The sequence below is a fragment of the Hemicordylus capensis genome, chromosome 8 (assembly GCF_027244095.1).
Source record: "Hemicordylus capensis ecotype Gifberg chromosome 8, rHemCap1.1.pri, whole genome shotgun sequence".
Lineage (NCBI taxonomy): Eukaryota > Metazoa > Chordata > Lepidosauria > Squamata > Cordylidae > Hemicordylus > Hemicordylus capensis.
This window is the reverse complement of record NC_069664.1, coordinates 1-26,304: the sequence shown is the minus strand read 5'-3', so window position 1 is coordinate 26,304 and position 26,304 is coordinate 1. Positions and strand designations below refer to the sequence as shown.

The window sequence follows — 26,304 nt, the reverse complement described above, 5'->3', positions numbered from 1 at the left end:
TGTACGTAGTGCTACTATGCACCGATATTCGCCAGTCCAAATTCCATAACTGTCCTTCCTTTCATGCGGGCCCATTAGGACATTAGCGTGCCTCCCCAACCACATAGCCACATCTTCTGCCGGCACTGTTGTGGTCTTAAAGGGTTATCGTAAGGACCCTAGTATCTGCTTTAAAAAGAGGTATTAATTGAAAACCAGCAAGAAGGTCAGGATAGAGGTCGTCTGTCTTCTTGCAGCTGGACCAGAAACTGTGATAAGCTGCCTGGTTTTTCAAGCAAACATCTATTTCGTTAGACCCCACCAGTTGGATGACAGCCCGTAACTGTGATGTCAGGAAAACCATTGCTTCCAGTATTAACCTTTTGATGACATAGTCTCTGGTCGCCTTCTGTTCATCAGTTCCTAAATAGCGGAACCGGATTACAAACCGTTTCTTCGGGTCGTCATCTTCGGATAGAGAGCTGGGGATGGCTGCTAGTATCTCATCCTCTATTTCGAACTGAGCTAAGAAGTCAGCCCGTCTGTCCGCAGCTACTCCGGTTGTGGTTTCCCCCTGCCTTGGTATATCATTCTTTTTGCCTCTGTTGGAGTTGATCACAGAAGCAAAGGATCGAGTTTTCCCCGAGGCTGCTTTTGATGTATCTGGTGGCTCTTGCATGTTAGTTTGTGGAGTTAATTTTCCTGTTGCGGTCCCCCACTTGGATTGTAAAGTTCCGGGAATGGCTTTTGGAGTCTGCAAGTTCACTCCTGGGCTTCCCTGTGTGTTCCATGTTTTTTTTCTGTAGTAACTTTAGTTGTGGGTTTTACTGCCCTCTGTTCCCGAGTCTCAGGGTCTCTTGGTTCAGGTGTTGGTCTTCCTATTCTTGATCCCTCTAGGGTGACAGGCCACTCAGGTTCACCTTGGTCTTCTCCCTTTGAGGTTGCTTCCTGAGAAGGTGTTGCTTGACTTTCAATACTTGGGAGTAAGCGACTTGATGGGCTTGATGTCCCCTCTGTCACTAAGGCTTCTTCTAGACGAGGTTTTTTTGCTGCTACCCCTTTTGATTTATCACCATGCTCACCATTCTCTTTCTTGTTCCGTGGTGGCATTAATTCTCGGGTTGCTTGTGCTAGTTGCCGCTTCTTCTTCCTCTTCCTTCTCTGTTTCAGAATGGTAGTTAGTGAGAAAAGCCAGTCTATCCACTGATCTATGGGGATGGGTGGGCCTTCACCCTCAGTTTCCTCTGATAATGGGGACAGTTGTGATGTAGCATTTTTTCCGTTTATTTTTGTTTGCCATGACCGGATGAGTTCTTATATTTTTTTAAGTAATAAAGACTCATTTAGCCAAAGGGGAAATCTCAATGGTTTCAGGAGCTTTCTGCGCTGCCCCTTGTGCTTGACAGTCATTATCCTTTCTAGGATCATCATGCTGGTTGACACTGCAGTCGAGACCTTTGAACTGGAAATGGACATGGCGTCCTTTCCAAGTAAAAACTGAAAAATAATACTGTGGTCTTTATCTAGGCATTTCCATTGTGCAAACGCACCCCTTTTGTCCCATGTTGCTGAGGAAACTTTGGATCTTGGTACTGCCATATGGGCTATGAAGAAGGCCCAAAATTCAAACATGTCCAATGGTTTTATATCAGTTCTTAGTAGGAAGGTGGAGACCTCCTTAATGTCCTTTTTCAGAAGTTCTTGTCATTGATTGGGCGTGTAACAGCCCCCTTGTTCTAGCACTTCGATAGCATCTGATTCTAAAATTGTGTCATTTATCTCAGGATTCAATTTATCACACCCATCTGTTCGATAAGGCTGTATCAATTATTGAGGGTAATCTGTGTCATTTTCAGAAAATTCCGCTTCACTCCCCGCCCCTGAGCTTGAAGACTCAGCCTCTGAGTCCATGGCACTTTCCTTACTTTCTGTTACATTAACTGAGTAACTGTGGGCAATATCGCCCTCTTCTGGAGTAGGAGTGTGCATAGTTTTTAGCATGATAGACCAGACCGCCGGACCGGTCCGGAGGTCCGGTGGTCCAGCGGTCTGGCTGGGCGGGGGACTGTGACTTTAAGCGGGGGTGGTGGTGGTGGTAGTACTTACCGCCCCCCCCCCCCGCCACGCTTCCCCCTCCGGTGCTGTTCCTTTTTAAAATCTTGTTGGGGCGGCAGAGCTCCTCTCTGCCGCCCCTGCCCCCGTCGTCATTTGAAAAGCTTTAACAGAGATGAGCGCTAGCGGTGTGCATGAGCCCTGCATGGCGCGCACACTCGTCTCTGATGCTGCAGCGCGCATGCCGCATACGTCATATATGTGGCGCGCGTGCTGCAGCGTCAGAGACGAGAGCATGCTGCGCAGGGCTCATGCACACCGCTAGCGCTCGTCTCTGTTAAAGCTTTTCAAACGACGACGGGGGCAGGGGCGGCAGAGAGGAGCTCTGCCGCCCCAACAAGATTTTAAAAAGGAACAGCACCGGAGGGGGAAGCGTGGCGGGGGGGGGGGCGGTAAGTACTACCACCACCACCACTCCGCTTAAAGTCACAGTCCCCCCTGCCGGACCGGGGGGGGACTCCGAGCCACGCACACCCCTATTCTGGAGTAGCTGCAGAAGTTGCAGGAGTTAGACAGGCTTTGAGGGGAGTGGGGAAAAATACTTGTTCTACTCCCATAGAGTGAAGAAATGGTGATTTCTCTAATACAGAGGGTCTGGTATCTCTTTGGTCTTCAAAGTCTTCTACATGAAAACGAGATGACCACCCTGGACTTTTTAAGGGGGATCAATCTCTGCACTCTGTTTCAAAAAGCTCCATACTTTGGTTCTCCAGCAAAGGCATTGAACTCATCATAAACATTTCTTTTTTTACTCTCTTCTACTGTTAATTCTGTTAATCTTTGCTCTGTTAAACCTTGCTCCCCCAAGGATGCTAAATCTCCAAGGGCTGTTGTAATTACTTCAGGAGTGGGTGAGATTACATCAGACAAAGCAGCCTGTGACTCAGCAAATTCAGTAGAGGGCTGCCTTAGTTTCACTTTCGCTTCTGCCTGGATACTTGAATGAGTTGATGGCAATGAGGAAAACAAGGGTACATTTCCCTCTACCTTTTGGGGGTTTAGAGTTGTAGATCCACTCACCCCAAGGTGATCAAATTGTGCTCCTGGCTGTTGGGGATCTATCGGTCCCTCCCCCAAGCTCCTAGGATTTAAATTGTCCTTCTGGTTTGACTGGCAAGAGACTGTCCCCAGTAAATCTAGTTCCATTGTACTCACAGGCTGCAGCTTTTCTTCCAGTCTCCTGGTCTGGCTGGAAGATCCCAAAATTCCTTCTTCAATTGATCCAGAGATTTGAGAATGGACTCCTTCCATTGCTGGAACATTCTCCTTTGACCCCAGGTCTGCCTGGGGTTTTACTTCGCCCTCCAAAGGGGCATAACTGGGTGAAAATTAGAGGCCCTCCAAGCTAGGGCTGAGAGAGATTCCTGCCTGCAACCTTGGAGAAGCCGCTGCCCGTCTGTGATGACTATACTGAGCTTGATGGACCTATGATCTGACTCAGTATATGGCAGCTCCCTATGTTCCTATGTTCAGTGCCCAGCTAGAGTATGAAGAGGGGAGAGTGATTGTGTGGGAGGCCAGAGGTTGGGCAGGTAAAATGCGGGAGAGAGAATCTGGACAGGGCATGCCAGGCGGCCCAGCAACTGCCTCCCACATGATGATTCTCCCCTATTCCGTCTGACCTTGATTTTGGAGTCCATATGACCGCTGATCAGGAGTGTACTCAGCTCTCCTGCCCTGACTGACAGCTTTCCTGCTCAGGTGAGGATCCTGTCAGGCCAGGGGTGGGGAACCGTGGCCCTCCAGCTGTGGTTGAACCACAACTCCCATCATCCCCAGGAGATGGTGGGAGTTGTGGTTCAACAACAGCTGGAGGGCCAAGGTTCCCCACCCCAGCTTGTAAGCACCCAAGACCCCTGAACACTGCACCACAACAGAATACGCCAAGGGAGAGAAATGGCCCCGATCGGCGTCTAGCACTCGCAGGCTCCCACTTTCCAGATTGCGGGAATAATCCGCCTTGGTGCAGACAGAATTTCAGCTCAAAATGGAGAGGGGAAGAAATCTCCCCCACGGGATGCCAGGGTGAAAATGGGTTTGCTCTTGGATGAGGGGAGGCCCGGCAGCAGCCCGTGGCGGAGGAGAAGTGGCAGAGGGGGGTCACTCACGGCATTTCTTGTGGATGTCTTTGGTGCGCTTGGTCAGTGAGACGATCTCGTGGCGGGAGAACATCCTGGCTTTGTGGGTCTCCTCGCGGCACTTGGCACAGAGCGGCTGGTTGCAGGTGTTGCAGAAATACATGGCGTCCAGGTCCTAGAGGAGGCGAGGCAGGTTAGGAAGGGCCTGGACCTGTTCCCCACTTGTGGGTGTACTTACTTGTTTTTCATGGCTGAAAAAGGGTCCCCCTGCCCTGCCCTGCTCAGGCATTAGCAGTGCTACTTGGGTGGAGAAGGGTGCAAAGAAGTTCATGCAATCTCTTGGCAATGCTTAAAATAAACTATGCCATGTTTTCTTTCCCGGTTGGAATAACTGGACACATGCAGTTGCCCATCCAAATGCAAACCAATGAAGATCCCGCTTAGCAAAGGATCGCTACCACAAAACAGCTTTCCTCCAGGTTGCTTGGATCTACCCCGAGTGTCTTCCGAGGTCCTTATATCCTGGTCTATCTGGCTTTTGTCCCACCACCTTGAAACCATGGACTCATTCACACAATGGCTTGAACTGAGGTTTAATGTGGGATGCCAACATTTGCGCGATCGTGTGAACTCACACCAAGGGGGGAATCTCAATCACGCAAATGTTGGCAACCCACATTAAACCTCAATTCAAGCCAATGTGTGAATGAGTCCATAGTTTCAAGGTGGTGTGACAACAGCCAGATAGACCAGGATATAAGGATCTAACAAGACCCTTGAGCGAGATCCAAGCAGCTGGGAGGAGAGCTTGAATTGTCCCCTTTGCTAAGCAGGGCCTGCCTTGGTTTGCATTTGGATGGGGGACTACATGTCAGCTATCTTCAGATATTCCCCTTAGGGCAGTGATTCTTAATGTGAGGTCCGACAGACATTGCTTGTGGCTAAATTGGGGAGAAATTGTGACTGGCGATGCAGGGAGTTGTAGTGAGTTCAGCAACGTCTGGCAGGCCTCCCGTTAAGAACCACCGCCTTGAGGGACGGGGCTGTAGCTCAGGGGCAGAGCCTCTGCTTTGCATGCAGGAGATCCCGGGTTCAATCCCGGGCAGCATCTCCAGGCAGGGCTGGGAGAGACTCTAGCCTGAAACCTGGGAAAGACACTGCCGGTCAGGGTAGTCAGTACGGAACTCGAGGGACCAGGTGTCTGACTCGGAAGATATCAGCTTCCTATGTAGGGCTGGGTCCACCTCAGGGAGGTGTAGAAGGCTTTTTAGTCCCCACAACAACCCTGCAAGGTGGGTTAGGTCAAGAGATAAAGTGACTGGCCCAGAGTCACCCACTGGGCTTCATGCATAAAAGGGGGCTTGAATCCGGATCTTCCTGCTCCTGCTCCAACTCTCTAACCATGGAAAAACTTCTGCCTGCTTTCTCCACATCATGCATAACTTATACGCCTTTCTCATGTGCTCTCCGAATTATCTTTTTGCTAAAATGTGCACTGAGTTTTAGTGAGTTCCGTGGCCAGCCAGAAACTTGAACTCGGAACCCAAGCACGACCCTTTCAGCCTGCTGGATTCTATGGCTTGGCTGTGGTGTGGTGCCTGGGTGGGGCTGCTACTGCTGATGATGCCCCCCTCACCTGCTTCTTGCACTGAAGGTCGCAGTTGGCGCATTGGGCCTCCTCCTCACAGTCCCCAGAGCTGTCCACGAGGAACTTGAGCAGCCGGTCTTCAGGGGGGAGGCCGCTTCCCTTCACGATGGACTGGTGGCTGCGGGAGATAAAGCAGGCAAGAGAGAGCGTGCCATACTGTCGTACAACGATCCTGTAAGGTAGGCCAGAGTATTATTACACCTATATTACAGAGGGGGCAAGTCAGGGGCTTCCCAGACAGAAGGAATGAACTTGATAAGGAAAGGCCAGCATAAGCCAGCCCTGCAGCGATGGAGTGAATTTTAGGACTCTGTGGCCAGGCCTTGGAGCCTGGCGGGATATCTTCCTACCTGGACGCTGATCATGAGAACAGGCCCCTCGTGATGTTTGGGTCAGGGAGCAGGCAAAGGGGAGGTATAACAATGAAGAAGGCTGAAATTTTCACAAGATCCCGATACTCTAATATCCCCTCCCTGGAACACAGCTGTCCATGCCACACGGGAGTAGCAGAAACAGTTGGGCTTCCTTTACTGTCCGTTTCACAGAGATCCACGTTCTTCCCAAATGGTTCCGATTCGAATGAAATTGCCAGGAAGATCAGAGAAAAACTAACATTTCCTATCAGATTGTGACCTTGATATTACTATAAAGGTTGGAAATTTCTACTCTACTGCCTGCAGGGGCATAGCAAGGTTGGAGGGGGCCCAGAGACAAGATTTTAAAATCCCCCCCCCGAAGCTCAGCTCATGAAGTAGAAATCTTAAATGAGGCTGAATAGTGGTAACAATGCAAGTCATTTGATGGTAATAGAGAAAGACCTGCTGTTCTGGTAGCTCCAGGTCTTAACACTCACATCAATTTTGGAGGATGAATACAACTGGAGGAAGCCCTGCCAGGTGAGTCAGTCATGTGACTTGTCTCGGGGGGGGCAAGGCAGTGGGCCCCCAGACAACTGTCTCCCCTTGCCCTATGATAGTGACGCCCCTGACTGCCTGTACTACCGGAAAAGAATGGATTCCATCTTCGAATGGAGTTCCTGGCAGAGGCACTTTGGGCCCAGGCTCCAAAATTACCTAGGTGCACCTCTGGTTTCTAGGGTGATGATAATAGTGGCTGAACTTTTGCTCTTTAGAATCAGGAAGAGTATTGTATATATGATGGTGCACATCAATTTAATTGTGCTGTGCTATTCTCTGCTGGTCTATGTCCGTATTCAACACAACTAAAACTTTTTATTGTATTGTATTTTTTAAAAATACTGGGTTTTAAATGTTTTATTTATTTATTTATTCGATTTTTATACTGCCCTTCCGAAATGGCTCAGGGCGGTTTACGATTAAAACAGAAACCATTTAAAACCAATAACAATTAAAACAGAAATATAAATATGAACACCAATTAAAAACATCTTAAAAAACAATTAAATTATCAGAAACAATTAAAACCCTGGAAGCCAGGTTAGCATTAAAACAATTAAAACTAATTAAAAACCCTGAAAGGCCAGGCCCAACAGATGGGTTTTAAAACTTTTAATGTTTTAAATGATTTTAATTGTTAAGTGATTTGATGTTTTTAATTTTAATTGTAAACCGCCCAGAGATGCACATTTTGGGCGGTATAGAAACATAATAAATAAACATAATAGACACAAAAACTTAAAGGCAGACAGAGATCTCTAGATACAGGCTTCCGCCCTTTGCATCTTGCTTTAGGTCTCATGGTCCCATGAATATGTCCAGCAGATCATAAGCGGCTAAAGCCCAGTGGCTGAACACTGGACATCAGCTGGAAATTAGCTTTCAAACACTGAGCTGCCGCTTTTCTGTTTTCTTTTTCTCTCCAAAGCAATTGGCAGCAAATTTCAGCATTAACAGCCCCCCCGCCCACACACACACATGCATGCAACCATGCAACTGAAATGGACAATATAACAATGAACAGTCTAAAATGATGGACAACCCGCCAAGCAAGCTGTGAACGACAAGGACAGAGGACCACCAGGAGTGGAGTCTGAGCGCTCCTGGGAAGCCGATTGGCTGTTATTTTGGGAGAGTGGCTTTGGTGAGGGGAGTCAAGTATCTCTTATCATGAGCATGCAGCCCTTCAGTGAGGCCTCCTAGGAAGTCAGTCGGCTATTTTTACACTCACACTTGGTTGAGACTTTTGCCACAACAAACCTGGGGGAAGGCACAGGTCCAGCAGAGGCTGAAGGCAGCCGGTAACCTCTTTCAACAGTTTAAAGGAAGGTCTGACAGTCGTTTGTCTGTTCAAACCCATTTTCAGTGAAGCTCTGGTCAAATACATTTTGTTGGTTTTCATTTCCAAAAACCTGCAAGACCTATTTGGCCAATTTAAAAACAATACCGGTGCAAGCCCGCCGTGGGAAGTGAGAGCACCCACTCCCCACTCTCTTAAAAACGACTGCCTGTCTAAACTACCATTTCAATGTGAAGAAGCAGAATAGCTTGGGTCACCAGGGTCAAGAACAAGTTATTTCTGATTGTGCCCTTTTGGGGGGGTCTTAGAGGCCATGTAGTCCACCCTCTGTTCAGTGCAGAAAATCCAGAGCTACAACATCCCCAACAGGTGGTTGTACAGCTTCTGCTTGGATACCCCCAGCATGGAAGAGCCCCCTGCCCCAGGTAACAGGCTTCATTGCCAATACACTCTTATCCTTAAGGAGCTTCTGTTGCTAAGGTTTGGCCAAAATCTGCCCTCCTGTAACATAAGCCCCTTCGATTTAGGCCTGCCCTCTGGGGAAACAGAGAACAAATCTTTGCCCTCTCCTACCTGACAGCCCCTTCAGGGATTAGAAGAGGGCTTCTTTTGCTTGCAGAGGGGCTGAGCTTAATTCTGGGCATTTCCAGTCAGAAGGGACTGTCCCTTAGGAAGCTGCTGCCAGTCAGAGTCAAGAACAATGGGAGAGATGGACCAATGGTCTGACTCAGTATACAGCAGCTTCCTGTGTTCCTGTTGCTGTCTGCCAATACGCTTTCACAGTTCAAAAGATACCTCTGCAGCTGTTGGGTATTTATTTATTTATCATATTTATATACTGTCTGTCACGTGTATCTCTACACAACCTAAAACCCAACAAATATAAAAACAATTAAAACAGTTTCACAGAATAAAAAAGTTAAAACAATTTCATGGGATAGAAACAATTCAGCAGCTTAAAATTAATTTCAGTTAAAAGCCTGAGAAAGCAGTTGTCTCTCAAGGGTCTCACTAAAAGCAACAGGAGATGGAGATGCTCTTATTTTGACAGGAAGCATACCCCAAAGCCCCAGGGCAGCCACAGAGAAAGCCCGGTCCTGAGTCGCCACCGGACAAACTGGTGGCAACTGTAACTGGACCTTTCCAGATGCTCTTCATAGGGTATGAAAAAGCACCTGGAGTTCATGCATTTAGGCTCACATGCGCTGGAAACAAGATGCATCCAGATGCATAGGTAAAGTCAAGTGTGCCGTCGAGCTGATGTCGACTCCTGGCGCCCAGTGCCCTGTGTTTGTCTTTGGTGGAATACAGGAGGGGTTGATGACCATTGCTGCTGTCTCCCGCGCAATCTGAGATGATGATGCCTTTCAGCACCTTCCTAGATCACTGCTGCCTGATAGAGGAGTTTCCCATAGTCTGGGAAACATACCAGCGGGGATTTGAACTGGCAACCTCTGGACTGCAAGTCAAGTCATCTCCACACTGCGCCATTAGGTGGCTATTAGGTAGATGCATAGGCAACTGCCCTATAGAGTCAGGCCCTTGGTCCATCTAGCTCAGCATTGTCTTCACAGACTGGCAGCAGCAGCGGCATCTCCAAGGTTGCAGGCAGGAGTCTCTCTCTCAGCCCTCTCTTGGAGATGCTGCCAGGGAGGGAACTTGGGGCCTTCTGCAGGCAAGCAAGCAGGCAGGCAGGCAGGCGCTCTTCCGCTGAGCTATGGGCACATCCCCTAAGGGGAACATCTCACACAGTCCCCACACACTGAGTCTCCCATTCAAATGCAAACCAGGGTGGACCTTGCTTAGCAAAGGGACCATTCATTCTTGCCATCCCAAGAGCCCAGCTCTCTCCCCTCCCTTGGGCCCCCACCCAAATGTGGCTGGACTACAACTCCCATCATCCCCAGCCACAATGGCCAGACTTGTAGTCCATCAACACCTGTGTGCAGACCCAAGGTTGGGAACCCAGCTTCTAAAGACTCGGGAACTGGGCTGAATCCTGAAGAACGACTGCGCTAGTAACTGGCACCAACAGCATGTGAAGAAGTTGTTGCCAAAAGATGAAGACCGGCGCCTGTCTCTGGGAAAGATGGACAGTTCACAGCGCTGAGGAGTTGTTGTTGTTGCTGCAGCAGCAGAAAGCTTTGCAGGATCCCCTTGATGGAGCAACATTTCCCACCTGCTGGTGCCCCTCTTTCGGCCAGAGCTGCCAGCGCCCCCCCCCCAGCAAACTGCATTCCATTGGAGCTAAAAGCAGACCCTCTTTCCTTTTAGCAGCTGCTGGCCTCCGGAGTCCATTGTGTGGCAGCTCCATGTTTGGGAGGCTCCAAGACAAAAGAGCCACGGAGGGAAACTTTCCACTCTTCCTCTGAACTGATTTACAGCGGTGAAACCCCGAAGGGTGAAAACCTGCCAGCTAAAGGAGCTCATCCCACATGTCGAGACAGGATGGAGTTCAGACCAAGGAGGAGTTTAATCAATTTTGCAGCTCATAGGGAGCTGCTCTCTCTACTGAGTCCGGCCCTGGGCCCATCTAGCTCAGCAGTGTCTGCCCAGACCGGCAGCAGTATCTCCAAGGTTGCCGGCAGGAGTCTCTCCCAGCCCTATCTTGGAGATGCTGCCAGGGAGGGAACTGGGAAGCTTCTGCATGCAAGCAGGCCGGGGCTCTTCCACTGAGCTGCAGACCCATCCTCTAAGGGGAATATCTTCCATTGCTCACATGGAGGCTCCCATTCAAATGCAAACCAGGGTAGATCCTGCTTAGTACAGGCGCCAATTCATGCTTGCTGCCACAAGACCAACTCTGCCCCCACCCCCAACCCCGCTTTCTGTTTCCCAGGACTTAGCTAATGTTTCTCTTGTTGCATTTCCCAGACCACGCTTATCCTCCAGCAGTCACAAAGCCCCAGATGCCTCTGACAGCTACAAGCAAACCTGACCTGGCTGGTCCCTGATACGGATGGAGTCCAAGGCCCCTGCCTAGCCACCCTTTCCATTTTAGGAAGTCCATGCCTTGTCCGTCCCTGCCAGCAGTTCCCAAACAAGGGGCCGGGGAGGGAACACATGTTTGTGCTGCAAAATGAAGCCCAGCCAGGGAGGAGGTTGCCCTGCTGTGCCCTTGCCTGAGTTGATAACCCCTGCAGCTAACTTGGCAAAGAGGCACCTTTTAATGTGGTGATTCTCTTGACTGAGCAGGGGGGAGCAGCTGGCCCAGTCCTTCCCCAGCAGTGACTTCCCTCCAGTGACTGCTGCTGGTGTCTATCTGACTTTTCTTTTTCGATTGTGAGCCCTTTGGTGACAGGCAGCCATCTGATTTATTTATTATTTCTCTGTGTAAACCGCCCTGAGCCATTTTCGAAAGGCGGTATAGAAATCAAACAAACAAACAAACAAATAAATAAATAATAAATAGTTATTCCTGAGTCATCATAAATTGTACCTGGGGTTGCTGGGAGCTGTCATTCAGCAACATCTGGAGGAACCCAAGTTGGGATCTGCTCTAGCAGATGCAGCAGGACCAGCAGGGGTCCTGCCCCTCAGAGGAGGCGACCTGTTGTGCCCCTGCATGAATCCCTGTTCTGTGCTGGCTTCCATCCCAACAGGAGGCACACCTAGACGAGCGATTCCTGAAGGGACGTGCCCAGCAGCGTCCAAGAGTGGGCAGTCAGAGACACACTTCACTTGAGCCCAGAGGCGGCTTCCTTGAAAGAAGTGAAGCGTGCCTCTAATCCTGTTCCCAAATAAAAAGGTGCCACACTGGTCCGAGGTTTGGGATAAATAGGTGCATGCCAGTGTGGGCGGTCCACCTTGAGTGGGGCAGTGGGGAAATGCTTGACTCACAAGCAGAAGGTTGCCGGTTCGAATCCCCGCTGGGATGTTTCCCAGACTATGGGAAACTCCTATATTGGGCAGCAGCGATCTAGAAAAGTGCTGAAAGGCCTCATCTCATATTGCGCGGGAGGAGGCAATGGGAAACCCCTCCTGTATTCTACTAAAGACAACCACAGGGCTCCGTAATCACCAGGATTCAACACTGACTCAACGGCACAACTTTACTTTTACCTTACAGTGTGGGCTGCTGCATGAAGCCGGGAAACTGACAGGAAGCTGGAGCAGAAGCTGGTCCTACCCTTCAATTTCCACGAGTCAATCACCCGTCATCTCTGGAGGCTCCATAGGAAGCTGCCTCCTACTGAGTCTGACCCTTGGTCCATCTAGCTCAGTATTGTCTACACTGACTGGCAGCAGCTCTCCAAGGGTACAGGCAGGAATCTCTCTCAGCCTTACCTTGGGGATGCAGCCAGGGAGGGAACCTGGGAGCTTCTGCAAGCCAACCAGGGGCCCGCTCTAACCCTGCCCTCTGGCCTCAAGGGGAATCTCTGACAGGGCTCATGTGGAGCCTCCCATCCAAAGGCAAACCCAGGCAGGCCCAGCTCAGCAAAGGGGCAGTTCATGTTCTTACCCACAGAGAGGGCAGGTGAGGCGACTGTCGATGGCCCGGCCCCGCAGGCAGCTGGCACAGAAGTTGTGGTAGCAATCCAGGAGACAGGGATGCTCGTACTGCTCATGGCACAGGAAGCACACCAGCGGGTGGCAGTGGGCGTTGTCCAGCTCGCAGAGGTTCTCCAAGGGGGAGAAGATCCCACCAGACATCTGGAAGGGAGGTGGCCAGAGAGGAGAGCGTTACCGGGAAGTTGAGTGCAGTCACTGGCCACAGAACTCTTGATGCACACTGACAAAGAGTTCTGTGGAGACTGGAAGCTGGCATATTCCTGTACCAACCCAGTTTGGGCCTCAGAAAGCTATTCCAGCATCCCCAGAACTCTGACACCAAAGGCAGACTTTTTTCCCTGAGTTACACTATTTATTTTTATTTTTTATTAATTTTTACATTTTATATCCCACTCTTCCTCCAAGGAGCCCAGAGCAGTGTACTACATACTTAAGTTTCTCCTCACAACAACCCTGTGAAGTAGGCAAGGCTGAGAGAGAAGTGTCTGGCCCAGAGTCACCCAGCAAGTCTCGTGGCTGAAGGGGGATTGGAACTCGGCTCTCCCCGGTCCTAGTCCAGCATTCTAACCACTACACCATGCTGGTTTTAGAACACCACGCTTTTTAGAACATTAATTAATTTAAATTTTTAATTGCTTGGTTTTTAAAAATCATTTTTTATGTTCATTGTATTGTATTCAGTTCAATATTGTATTGTATTGTATTGTATTATTGTATTCATTGTATTTTAAATTATGGGATAATTTTGTAGGGATACACTTATCAGGTGGTATATAAACATAATAAATATATACATGGGAGTACACATTTTCCCTTTCACTGGTGAATACCATGGAAGGAAACTATCAGCTGTGAAGCACCCCCATGGTCTGTTAAAAAGACGTCCCACTCACAAACAGATTTTTCCTGGCTTTAAAGCTTAATACCGATTTATGGTCCACAAAGCACTGTGAAGGGTTTCAGAATGCTTTGTGGAAGCACAGAATTAAAACCAAAACTGCAGTTTTCAAAAGCGGATTTCCTAGGCTTCTGAAACAAACTGAAAGATCATGCACGTTTAACAGATGGCAATTTACCATGTTCTGCGCACCTGTGCTCTTAATAAATTGAAAAAACCCTTTGCAACAGGTTGGATTTGTGTCCTTTGATAGGATTAAAACTACTTCCTAATGACCCTGCCTTGGCCACAGCCGAGGAAGAGTGTCTTACCTTTTTATTCAGCCTGATTCCCAGTCTCTTCACTTGGCGTCCTTACCAGGTCCATTTGCCATCTCCTTTCATTGGCGCGATTTCCAGAGGCCACAGTGAAAAAGATTGCAGTAGCCCCGTTAGCATGTTGTGACGAGGGGAGACATTTGCATCAGTAGAAGCATGGGGAAAACCTTTCGCTCGGATGAGTCTGTTTCTGCTGCTATGATCGTAGAGAGCTTTTCTCACAGACAGCAACAAACCTTCAGAAGTACATCCATGGAATGAAAGCAAATATAGTCAATTTCCACTGCAGAACTGACCATGTTTGGGCATGGCAAGAGCGAGGAATCAGCTCAGGATGCCTGTGTAATTTTGTCAAGTCAGAACTCTCTTCCGTTAGAGAAGGTGCCGTCTCCAGATTCCAAGTGACAAAGATCTCAGCTGATCTTGTGTTCAGTTCCCGGGAAAGCTCTCGGTATTTTACTCTGGGTTGCAAATAGAAACGCAGGATAACAAAAAGCCCGTCAGGAATGTCTTTGGAGCACCTGCCTTTTCTCTCCAGTGCCTCAAAATGCCCCCTCTCATTTGCTGCCACTGTCAAGGTTCACCCAAGGTCAGATGAAAATAAAGCCCGCCCACCCCACATGTTTTAGAGGCCTCACGGATTAGCAAGTTGAAACACAATTGGAAAGGCGCTTTGTAGCTACAAACCTCACCATCACGGGAGCCTTGATTTTGCTACAGGACCGAGTGCAGGCTGAGAATGGGTTAGGAACATAGGAAGCTGCCACATACTGAGTCAGACCCTTGGAACTTGGAACCTTCTGTATGCAAGGTGAATATCTTCCAGTGTTCACATGTAGTCTCCCATCCAAATGCAAACCAGGGTTTACTCTGCTTAGCAAATGGGCCAATTCATGCTTGCTACCTCAAGACCAGCTTTCCTCCCATCTTGATGGCTCCCCTGTACAGATCCCAGGTGGAGGATCCTATTTTCAGCAGTGGCCAACTGGATGCCCCTGGGAAGCTCACAAGGAAGGCATGAAAATGATTCCATTCCCAGGTGCTTGCCCTCACCACACTGCTCCTGAACATTGAGGTCCAGACACCCCTCCTCTTTCAGCGCATAAAGTTGCTTTGGGCCACTGCTTGCTGCCTCTGCATTGGTCTGCACTGCTCTGTAGGCAGCCATGGTCATGGGGCCTGTCAGGATAGGGACCGAAGTCTGCTGGAGAGCTGGGACTGTCCCCCAGGAGGAGCAGGATGGGCCCAGAGCCCAGTTTCGAGTGGGCCAGAGCCGAGATTTTAAAACACCCCCCCCCACACACACACTTTCCTCTCCTTCCAGTCCAGGGCCTCCGCACACCAGGACCGGCTCTCTGGGGGATCTGGCGCCCAGATGCAACATTCTGTTGAGCACCCTTAGCTATCGTAAAAATGTTTCTGGGAGGGCATGTGGATACATAACCTTCTGATCTAGCAAAAGCAAAGAATAAAACCACAACCAGCAAACGTACAGTACTGGGTTTTTTCCTAGCTGGAGGTTTGCTGGGACTTTCATCTCACTTTTCAAAAGGAATAGAAGCTCTCTGCATAAATGGCCCTTAGGGAACCAGAGTGTTTCTGGGAGGGCATGTGGATATATAACCTTCTGATTGAGTGACATTGTTAAAGTCACAATGAATTAATATTGCCACATCCATTTTGTTAAGTGAATAGGTTTGTTTTTCTTTTTACACATGATATATCCTGCTCTTCCTCCAAGGAGCCCAGAGCGGTGTACTACATACTGAAGGCGTGCCTGCACAGGGTTCTGTTTTCTTTTTTGCTTAAAACAAAAAGATCAGCTTTAGATCAGCATTTTAATACCTGCAATTCTCTCAGATATTGTATTGATGCATGCACCAAGGAGCTCGTGGTGTTGCATACAGAGACAGCTCATGTTTATTCTCATAACAGCCCTGTGAGGTTGGTTAGATTGAAAGAGAAAAAAGATGGCCTCAAGTGGCAAACGCCATGGAAAATATTTAAGATTATTTTGTTCAGCCTTATTCAGTCTCTTCCTCCCTCCCTCCTTTTTGCAGGGAGCTGCACTGCTCTGAGCCCAGGTCTCCCCAACCCTAGTCCAATACTCTAACCCCTACACCACACTGCCTCCCAGTTGTTCCGTTGTGTGGGGTATTGGTTGCAGAAGAAAATGAGATCCCAATTCCTATTTTAGCTGTGGTATTGCTGGGAAACTGTGATTGTTGCCAGTTTGTTTGCTTTTGTTTGATTCACTGCATTATCAACTGAAGCTGAAATCCTGTATTTGCTAAGCTTAAAGTATTTGCTAAGCTTAAGCTTAAGCTGAATGAGTTCTTTGCGTCTGTCTTCACGGCAGAGGATACTGAGCATATACCTGTTCCTGAACCAGGCATTTTAGGGATGGAGGACAGAGAGCTGAGTCAGATAGAAGTGACAAGGGATGATGTTCTAAACTGTCTGGAAAAACTGAAAGCTAACAAATCACCAGGGCCAGATGGCATCCATCCAAGAGTCCTCAAAGAACTCAAATGTGAAATTGCCGACCTCCTTGCAAAAATATTTAACTTATCCCTGAAATCGGGCTCTGTACCAGAGGACTGGAGATTAGCAAATGTAACACCGATTTTCAAAAAGGGATCCAGGGGCGATCCAGGGAAATTACAGGCCGGTTAGCCTAACGTCCGTTCCAGGCAAATTGATGGAAAGCATCTTCAAGGATAAAATTGTAAAGCACCTAGAAGAACAGGCCCTGCTGGGAGTGAGCCAGCATGGCTTCCGCAAAGGTAAATCTTGCCTCACCAACCTTTTGGACTTCTTTGAGAGTGTCAACGAGTGTGTGGATCAAGGTGATCCAGTTGACATAGTCTACCTGGACTTCCAAAAAGCTTTTGACAAAGTTCCTCATCAAAGACTCCTGAGGAAACTTAGCGGTCATGGGATAAGGGGACAAGTACATGTGTGGATTGCTAACTGGTTGAAAGACAGGAAACAGAGGGTAGGTATAAATGGAGAGTTTTCACAATGGAGGGAAGTAAGAAGTGGGGTCCCCCAGGGATCTGTACTGGGACCGGTGCTTTTTAATTTATTCAAAAATGATCTAGAAGCAGGGGTAAGCAGCGATGTGGCCAAATTTGCAGATGATACCAAACTCTTCTGGGTAGTGAAATCCGAAACGGATTGTGAGCAGCTCCAAAAGGATCTCTCCAAACTGGGGGAGTGAGTGACAAAATGGCAAATGCGGTTCAATGTTAGCAAGTGTAAAGTGATGCACATTGGGACAAAAAACCCCAACTTCAAGTATACGCTGATGGGATCCGAGCTGTCGGTGATGGACCAGGAGAGGGATCTTGGGGTCGTGGTGGACAGCTCCTTGAAAGTGTCGACTCAATGTGTGGCAGCTGTGAAAAAGGCCAATTCCATGCTAGGGATCATTAGAAAGGGGATTGAAAATAAAACGGCTAACATTATAATGCCCTTATACAAAACTATGGTGCGACCACACTTGGAGTACTGCATACAATTCTGGTCACCACATCTTAAAAAGGACATTGTTGAACTGGAGAAGGTACAGAAGAGGGCAACCAAGATGACCAGGGGCCTGGAGCACCTTCCTTATGAGGCAAGACTACAACACCTGGGGCTTTTTAGTTTAGAAAAAAGATGTCTGCGGGGAGACATGATAGAGGTCTATAAAATCATGCATGGCGTGGAGAAAGTGGAGAGAGAGAGATTCTTTTCCCTCTCACACAACACTAGAACCAGGGGTCACTCCATGAAATTGATTGCCAGGATGTCTAGGACCAACAAACGGAAGTACTTTTTCACACAACGTGTGATCCACTTGTGGAACTCTCTGCCACAGGATGTGGTGACAGCCAACAACCTGGATGGCTTTAAGAGGGGTTTGGATGACTTCATGGAGGAGAGGTCTATCAATGGCTACTAGTCAGAGGGCTGTGGGCCACCTCCAGCCTCAAGGGCAGGGTGCCTCTGAGTACCAGTTGCAGGGGAGTAATGGCAGGAGAAAGGGCACGCCCTCAACTCCTGTCTGTGGCTTCCAGCGGCATCTGGTGGGCCACTGTGTGAAACAGGATGCTGGACTAGATGGGCCGTGGGCCTGATCCAGCAGGGCTGTTCTTATGTTCTTAGTGATGAATTCTGTACTTCAATGTATTATTATTTTGCAAAGAAACTGGCAGTTTCCATTGCTCAGCTTTGTATGATAAGTGCCACAGTTGGGTGGCTTTTAAAATGGTTGGTTGTGTTAGTGTTGTATATTACAGATTTTTTTCTTGAATTTTGAACAAGGTTTTAAAAAAAATCTGTAAAATTAAGAGCTAAAACCCACATTCTAGCCATCCTACTAAGGCTGGAAGACCCAACCCTCTTAAATACTTTTAAGACTTGTATTGATCCCAGGACCATGATAGTGATTTATCTATGGGTTAATCTTGCAGAGATGTTCCTGTCAGGATATATTTCCTGTGAGGTGCTGTAAGGAGCTAAAAAGTGCAAGTCACTGTTGCAGCAAGTAGACTGGCAACAGGTGTAGTCAATCGTGAGATGTAACAAGGTCATGAGTACTGACCAAATGTGATTGGCTAAAGCCAGTAACACAGCTCAAGCATGAGTCACTTGTCCACAGTGGGCCACGCTGCTCCACCCGGCTGCTGTAATCTATGTGCCTTCTGTAATAGTACTTATGTGTTTCTGGACCTACTGAGACTACATATCATGTAAGTGTCCTGTACTACAATACAAGCTACATTTGACTTTCACTCATGTGTCTGAGTGTTCTTGCTGGCATCTTGCTCTGCTATATCAGCGCAGCACCAACAGTTCCCATCTCCTGAAATCGAATAGACTGGCTGAAGGCAAAAAGGAAATGAGTGAGTTTTAATTATATCTATCTAGCTCATGATATCTTAGAATCTAAACAGCATAAATATTCTTGCCTCTAGTGTTTCTAGTGTGTTCTAGGCATTAAAAGTAGCACAAATATATAGTATTCAATGTATATCACTATATATTGTGAAGTGTGCATGTGTGTATTCAGTGAAATGTATTTCCTGGCAGCATACTTATTTTGGAATATCAGACTTAAATCCTTGGGGGCCTGGGGTGTGCGGAGGCCCTGGACTTTGAGGGGCTGGGGGCCCATTTTAAAATCTCATCTCTGGGCCCATTCCAACCTTGCTATATCCCTGTCCCCGGTGGGGGGATTTGGATGGCTTAAGACCCTCTTGCCCAAAATCTTTCCTTGGCTATAACACCTGCCAGAAACTCAGCTTGAGAAATGGAGACAAATCCATCAGCGTTTTAAGGTAGCCTTTGACTTTTGTCCACTTGTACATTACTATCTTTTCTTGAATTTTGAACTATTTTCTGCTGGTTTTCCCCCCACAATCGCACATAAGTTTTTTTAATTTCTAGTTTCCTTTCTTTTCTCCTTTTGCACCTTATCGGAGTTCAAGGCTGGCTAATTCAGTACTTTTTCTTGGCTTTTATCCACCTGTTCGACTGATTTACAACCACAGGTGAACTGTACTCATTTGCTTGCCTTATAAACTATTTACCCTCCTGACAAAAAATCTGCAATAATATTTTTGGACAGGTGCATACACAGACACACCATTGTACTTTTTAAAAAAATGGCCGCTGCGCATGCGCAATTGGCCTCTGTGAAGCCATGGCCCATGGCTTCACAGAGGCCATTTGCGCATGTTCAGCGGCAGGCAAAATGGCCACCGCGCTGATTTACAGAGGCCCAAACGGGCCAAAAAGGAAGCTTTCACGGTTAGGGTTTCATGGGCCATGGCAGTGATGAGGGAGACCACCAGGGAGAGGGGGAACCTTCGCAGGAACTCCCTCCCTTTAGGAAGGGAGTCTTTAGGAAGCCCCACGAAACAGCTAGAGGTAATTTAAGTCATTTTAATATTTTTTAAAAATTGCGAACTGGTGCGGCGGTTCGGTTCCAGTCCAGACGGAACCGGGGGGGGGGGGGTTCGGTTTGTCCCCAAACTGAACCCCCAAACCAGTTTGCACATGCCTAGCTGTTCCTATATTGGGCAGCAGCGATACAGGAAGATTCTGAAAGGCATCATCTTATACTGTGCGGGAGATGGCAATGGTGAATCCCTCCTGTACTGTACCAAAGAAAATCACAGAGCTCTTGGGCACCAGGACTCGAAATTGACTCGACGGCACACTTTACTTTACTTATCACAGCATGGAAGAGTTACTAGGAAGACAGTATAGGAAGTCACTAGGAAGCTCATGAGAGTCTTAGTGTAGCTGGATCACATTTACTTTTGTTTGCTACAACCCCCCTCCCAGCTTCTGCAAATGGTGTATTTTTCAAATGGGTGTCACTGTTACAAAAACATTGTGATTCAATTAGAAATCTAGTTGGAAAAGCCTGTGTACAAAAAGCTGGGCGGCACAGCTCAGCAAATCACTCTCTCTCTCTCTCTCTCTCTCTCTGACAGGTCAAAATCTGTGACATGCAGAGGCGTGGCACCCCAAGGGACCCCATCAACAGCCCGGTTGTTGTGAACCCTCACCCCAATAATGCCCTTTGCGTAGAATGATAAAATTTAATTTTATTTATGACAAGTTGAGCAGGTGGGGGACCTGCTCAACTTGTCATAAATAAAATTAAATTTTATCATTCTACGCAAGGGGCATTATTCATTCCTGCTACAATTAGGCTTTTTACTACCAAAGTCTATCCCTTACTTTTATATGGTGCTCAGTTGGGGCCTTTTAACAACTTTGCACCTGTTGGAAATTCTCTGTGGTGAGAGAATCCCTTTTTCAATATAGCAGAGTGCACAGAGGCACAAACACAGCAGATTTAGTTAGGCATGCGTGTGTGCTGAGAGTAAAGGAGCCAATTGTTAGTTTCAAATCAATATAAAAGGCATTTATTAAGGAATTCCATTCTAGATAGGAAAGTGAGGATTTAGGATCTCTAATCTATCTATCTAAATGGATGCAGATGGATTCACCCTCTTCTCTGCACATATGGTGCAGGGCAAGAGACTTGCCATGTTGCAAGGTCAACAGCCAGGTAGCAAGAGAGAGAGAGAGAAGGAGGAAGTCCCTGAGATTAGCAATCTACATTTCAAAGGGATAGCATCAGAGCAGCGGGAAGTGATGACCAAATGTCTTTGACCTTCTAGCTCTCTGACTTACTAGTCTGTCCTCCACTGTCTGAGGCATGAGACAGCGCAAAGTCCTTTAACTTTCCAACAGCACCTTTAGAAGCCATACAAGCTAAGTTGATTAGAATTTGGCCTGCCTGTCTGAACACGGGTTGAGGCTGATTCTGACTGCTCTGAATGACCTTCCACTGCCAGATCCAGGACTTGCATCTGGTGGGACTGAAGCAACTTTATCCTAGAGCCATTTAGACACACACACATCCCTACAATTCCTAGGTTTCCAAAAGGGATTTGAAAAGCATGTCTCCCTGCCAGCCAGCCCACACTAAGCAGAATCCAAAGTGCTTTTAGTTTTCCCAGGTTTGATTTCTAAAAATTTGGAAGCTGGGCACACAGAAAGCATCTTTTAATTTCTGAAAATAATTTTTTGTGGGGGATCCCCATCGGGAAAGGAAATGAGCTATTTTACGGAGTGTGTGTGTGAAGGTTTGCCTCCAAGTGACAGGATTTCATTGGACTTTAATGTGACCTCTGCTGGAGAAGCCCAGGAACACACAGGCGCTAATTCCAGAGGTCTCCCATGCAGAGGTTCACACATGCCGCATTCCCGGGTGCAGGAAGGGGGCAAAGAAGCCAGGTGTGAAAACTGCATGGCTGTCTAGCCATGTGTGTGTCTTTGGGGACACAGGAGGCCAAAGCTCCCAAATCAGACCTGTGTATGTGCAGACCTGTGTATGTGCAGTTTTCATACATTCAGCATCCTAATGAGTGGGCGGGGGGGGGGGGCGTCAAACGAGGTGCAGCATCAATTGTTTCTCCCATCCTGCTTGGCTCACACACACAGCTCTTCCTGATGAATGGCCAACCTGTTGGCAACACGGCTCTCATTAATGGAGGACAGGGAGAAATTGGCTCATTTGGGCTGCTGGGTACCAGAGGCAGCTGCACCTCATCCTAATTTTAATTAAGAACAGTAATTAATGTTCTTGATTTAATTTTTAGAACATTAATTAATTTAAATTATTAATTGCTTGTTTTTAAATCATTTTTTATGTTCATTGTATTTTAAATGATGGGATTATCTTCTAGGGATACACTTATCAGGTGGTATATAAACATAAGAAATATATACATGGGAGTACACATTTTCCCTTTCACTGGTGAATACCATGGAAGGAAACTATCAGCTGTGAAGCACCCCCATGGTCTGTTAAAAAGACGTCCCACTCACAAAGAGATTTTTCCTGGCTTTAAAGCTTAATACTGATTTATGGTCCACAAAGCACTGTGAAGGGTTTCAGAATGCTTTGTGGAAGCACAGAGTTAAAACCAAAACTGCAGTTTTCAAAAGTGGGTGCTGATTTCCTAGGCTTCATTCCCAAACTGAAAGATCATGCACGTTTCACAGTTGGCAATTTATCATGTTCTACACACGTGTGCTTGAACACACAATTCATTCAATTCACTTCAACTTATAAATAGAAATAAATTTTCAATATATTAAATTGAAAATACCCTTTGCAGCAGGTTGGATTTGTGTCCTTTGATCAAAACTATTTCCTAATTTCCTCTTCTGCATTCCCAGGAAGAGTCTTACCTTTTTATTCAGCCTGATTCCCAGTCTCTTCACTTGGCGTCCTTACCAGGTCCATTTGCCATCTCCTTTCATTGGCGCGATTTCCAGAGGCCACAGTGAAAAAGATTGCAGTAGCCCCGTTAGCATGTTGTGACGAGGGGAGACATTTGCATCAGTAGAAGCATGGGGAAAACCTTTCGCTCGGATGAGTCTGTTTCTGCTGCTATGATCGTAGAGAGCTTTTCTCACAGACAGCAATAAACCTTCAGAAGTACATCCATGGAATGAAAGCAAATATAGTCAATTTCCACTGCAGAACTGACCATGTTTGGGCATGGCAAGAGCGAGGAATCAGCTCAGGATGCCTGTGTAATTTTGTCAAGTCAGAACTCTCTTCCGTTAGAGAAGGTGCCGTCTCCAGATTCCAAGTGACAAAGATCTCAGCTGATCTTGTGATCAGTTCCTGGGAAAGCTCTCGGTATTTTACTCTGGGTTGCAAATAGAAACGCAAGATAACAAAGAGCCTGTCAGGGATGTCTTTGGAGCACCTGCCTTTTCTCTCCAATGCCCCAAAACGCCCCCCTCTCATTTGCTGCCACCGTCAAGGTTAACCCAAGGTCAGATCAAGTGGCTGAAACATGTGATGGGGAAAATAAAGCCCACCCTCCCCACATGTTTTAGAGGCCGCACGGATTAGCAAGTTGAAACACAATTGGAAAGGCACTTTGTAGCTACAAACCTCACCGTCACGGGAGCCTTGATTTTGCCACAGGTCAAAGTACAGCTGAGAATGGGTTAGGAACATAGGAAGCTGCCTTATACTGAGTCAGACCCTTGGTCCATCTAGCTCAGTATTGTCTACCCAGACTGGCAGCGGCTTCTCCAAGGCTGCAGGCAGGAGTTTCTCCCAACCCTATCTTGGAGATGCTGCCAGGGAGGGCATTTGGAACCTTCTGTATGCAAGGCAAATATCTTCCAGTGCTCACATGCAGTCTTCCATCCAAATGCAAACCAGGGTTTACCCTCCTTAGCAAATGGGCCAATTCATGCTTGCGACCTCAAGACCAGCTTTCCTCCCATCTTGATGGCTCCCCTGTACAGATCCCAGGTGGAGGATCCTATTTTCAGCAGTGGCCAACTGGATGCCCCTGGGAAGCTCACAAGCAAGGCATGAAAATGATTCCATTCCTAGGTGCTTGTCCTCACCACACTTCTTCTGAACATGGAATTTCCACTGTACCTTTTGGCCAAATTTTTACCAGCAGTTAAGCCAGCAAACATCTGGATTCCTTAAATTTTGTGGTTTTTTTGTTCCTCTACTGTGTGCTTTATTAGGGGTGAGTCCGAACCGATCCGGCGGCCATTCTAAAGAATGGCCGAACTGCCGGACCGGTTCGGCGCTTGCTGGTCTGGGTCCGGGTGGGGGGTATTGCTTTAAGGGCGGGAGGGCTTGCTTACCCCTCCCGCCTCTTTGCCCCCTCCAGCGCCCATATTTAATAGACTAACTGGGCGCTGGAAACCAGCCGCCGCCCCCCCGCCGCGATTTCCCGGCCGGGTAGACCGGGCCTCCGGCGATTGGCGTCCTTTATGGCACGCGCATGCACGCGCGCGCAAAGCGCCTTCATTCTGCAGCAGGCCTTCATAACGAGAGGAGCTCTGTCCGGGAGCTCCTCTCGTTTTTTAACAAAGCATTCCAGTGAGGACTCGGGCGGGCGGGCAGCTGGGAGGGAGGGAGGAAGGGCTGGCTGGCTGGCGGGATACGGTGGCGGCGGCAGGGGTATGGGTAGCTTTCGGAGAAATCTGTTCGCGGCGGGGGGGCGGGGGCGGGGGCGGCTGGTTTCCAGCGCCCCGTTAGTCTATTAAATATGGGCGCTGGAGAGGACAAAGAGGCGGGAGGGGTAAGTAAGCCCTCCCCGCCCTAAAAGTAAGGCCCCCCCTTCGGTGCCGGTCCAGACTGCTCCGGACCGTGCACATCCCTATGCTTTATTGCTATTTTGATTGTTTTCAATAGTTTGTAAGCTACTTTGGGCATCTCAAAAATGAGACAGAAAAGCATCACCAAATCACAAACAGGTCCCCCTTCCCCAAAAGCAAATGCAATAGATTCTGTAATAGTCCCAAGTTCTGGACACTTGTGACTTTGTACTACTGTGATACCCTCTTCATGTTTGTCCCCGCAGCTCCATGTTTCTGTTGAGAAGTGTTTGGAGAAGCCAGGTCTTGTTGTTTAAAAATGAGAGGAAGGAACCCTGGAAAGAGTTGCAGAGGGTACCTGGTTCTAACCGAAAGACACATGAATGTGCGACTTCTGAAGATATAAGGAGCAAGAGGCCCTCACTCCTGCCATTCCTATCAGATGAATCCATGATGCAGTTTTTAAATAGGTAAATTGCCACTTATTCAAGGACATTCTTGACTACATGGAATATTGGACAACATTGCTGTTGGAAATTCTCTGTGGTGAGAGAATCCCGTTCTCATTATAGCAGAGTGCACAGAGGCACAACACAGCGGATTTAGTTAGGCATGCATGTATGCTGAGAGTAAAGTAACTTGGAGCCAATTCATAGTTTCAAATCAATATATAAGGCATTTATTAAGGAACTCCATTCTAGATAGGAAAGTGAGGAGTTAGGATCTCTAATGTATCTATCTAGCTGCATGCAGATGGATTCTGCATCTTCTCTGCATACATGGTGCAGGGAGAGGAGCTTGCCATGTTGCAAGGTAGAAGGGCAGGTAGGGAAGAGAGAGAGGAAGGAAGTTAATCCCTGAGACTAGCAATCTACATATCCAAAGGGATAGTGTCAGAGCAGTGGAGAAGGGGTGACCAATGTCTTGACTTTCTAGCCCTCTGACTCACTAGTCTGTCCTCCACTGTCTGAGACAAGAGATAGCGTAAAGTCCTTTAACTTCCAACACTCCACAAGATTCATTTTCTCTCTCAGCTTTTCAAAGCGGGGTCTTGGTAGTGGCTTAGTGAGTATGTCTGCAAGCATTTCATTTGTTGGGCAGTAGATCAGCTTGATTAGTCCATCCTTCTGCAGACTTCTCACTACATGGTACTTCACATCAATATGTTTGGTACGCCTGTTTTGAGTTTTTAGAGTATTTTAGATTATTGTGGGAGTTTTTAAAGTATTTTAGAGTGGATTGGAGGATTGTGGGCGGTTTGAGAGTGGATTGGAGGATTGTGGGCGGTTTGAGAGTATTTCAGAGTATTTCGGAGGATTGTGGGCGGTTTGAGAGTATTTCAGAGTATTTCGGAGGATTGTGGGCGGTTTGAGAGTATTTCAGAGTATTTCGGAGGATTGTGGGCGGTTTGAGAGTATTTTAGAGTATTTCGGAGGATTGTGGGCGGTTTGAGAGTATTTTAGATTGTTGTGAAAGTTTTTAGAGCTTTTTAGAGGATTGTGGGCATTTGAAGAGCTTTTTAGAGTATTTTAGAGGATTGTGGGAGATGTTAATTTTAGCGTATTGTGGGAGGTTAGAGGATTTTAGAGTTAGAGGATTGTCTGAGTTTTTAGAGGATTTGAGAGGATTGTCGGAGTTTTCAGATTGTTTTAGAGTATTTTAGAGGATTGTGGGAGTTTTTAGTGTTTTAGAGTATTTTAGAGGATTGTGGGAGTTTTTAGTGTTTTAGAGGATTGTGGGAGATTTTAGAGTTTTTAAGAGTATTTTAGAGTTTTTTAGTGTATTGTGGGAGTATCTAGAGTATTTTAGAGTATTGTCGGAGTTAGAGTATTTTAGAGTATTTTAGATTATTCTGGGAGATTTTAGCGTATTTTAGCATATTTT

The 26,304-nt window shown here is 47.4% G+C and overlaps 1 protein-coding gene across 4 annotated transcripts in view; it reads right to left on the bottom strand.

Annotated features, from left to right (window-relative positions):
• The window catches only part of RNF207 (ring finger protein 207), a 48,387-nt gene extending 25,417 nt beyond the window's left edge, over positions 1 to 22,970 (bottom strand). Inside the window, exons 1-5 of one of the 4 annotated variants that reach the window (XM_053270128.1) lie at positions 22,528 to 22,970; positions 13,756 to 14,222; positions 12,497 to 12,687; positions 5,806 to 5,935; positions 4,200 to 4,344 (exon numbers count right to left, since the gene is read on the bottom strand). In XM_053270128.1, coding sequence (XP_053126103.1) covers positions 4,200 to 4,344; positions 5,806 to 5,935; positions 12,497 to 12,687 — 466 coding nt within the window. In that variant the 5' untranslated portion in view covers positions 13,756 to 14,222; positions 22,528 to 22,970. Of the gene's footprint in view, positions 1 to 4,199; positions 4,345 to 5,805; positions 5,936 to 12,496; positions 12,688 to 13,755; positions 14,321 to 22,527 lie in introns of those variants that run through there. The other 3 variants (XR_008311141.1, XM_053270129.1, XM_053270130.1) reach the window with 3 other exon arrangements.
• Positions 22,971 to 26,304: the final 3,334 nt, after the last annotated feature.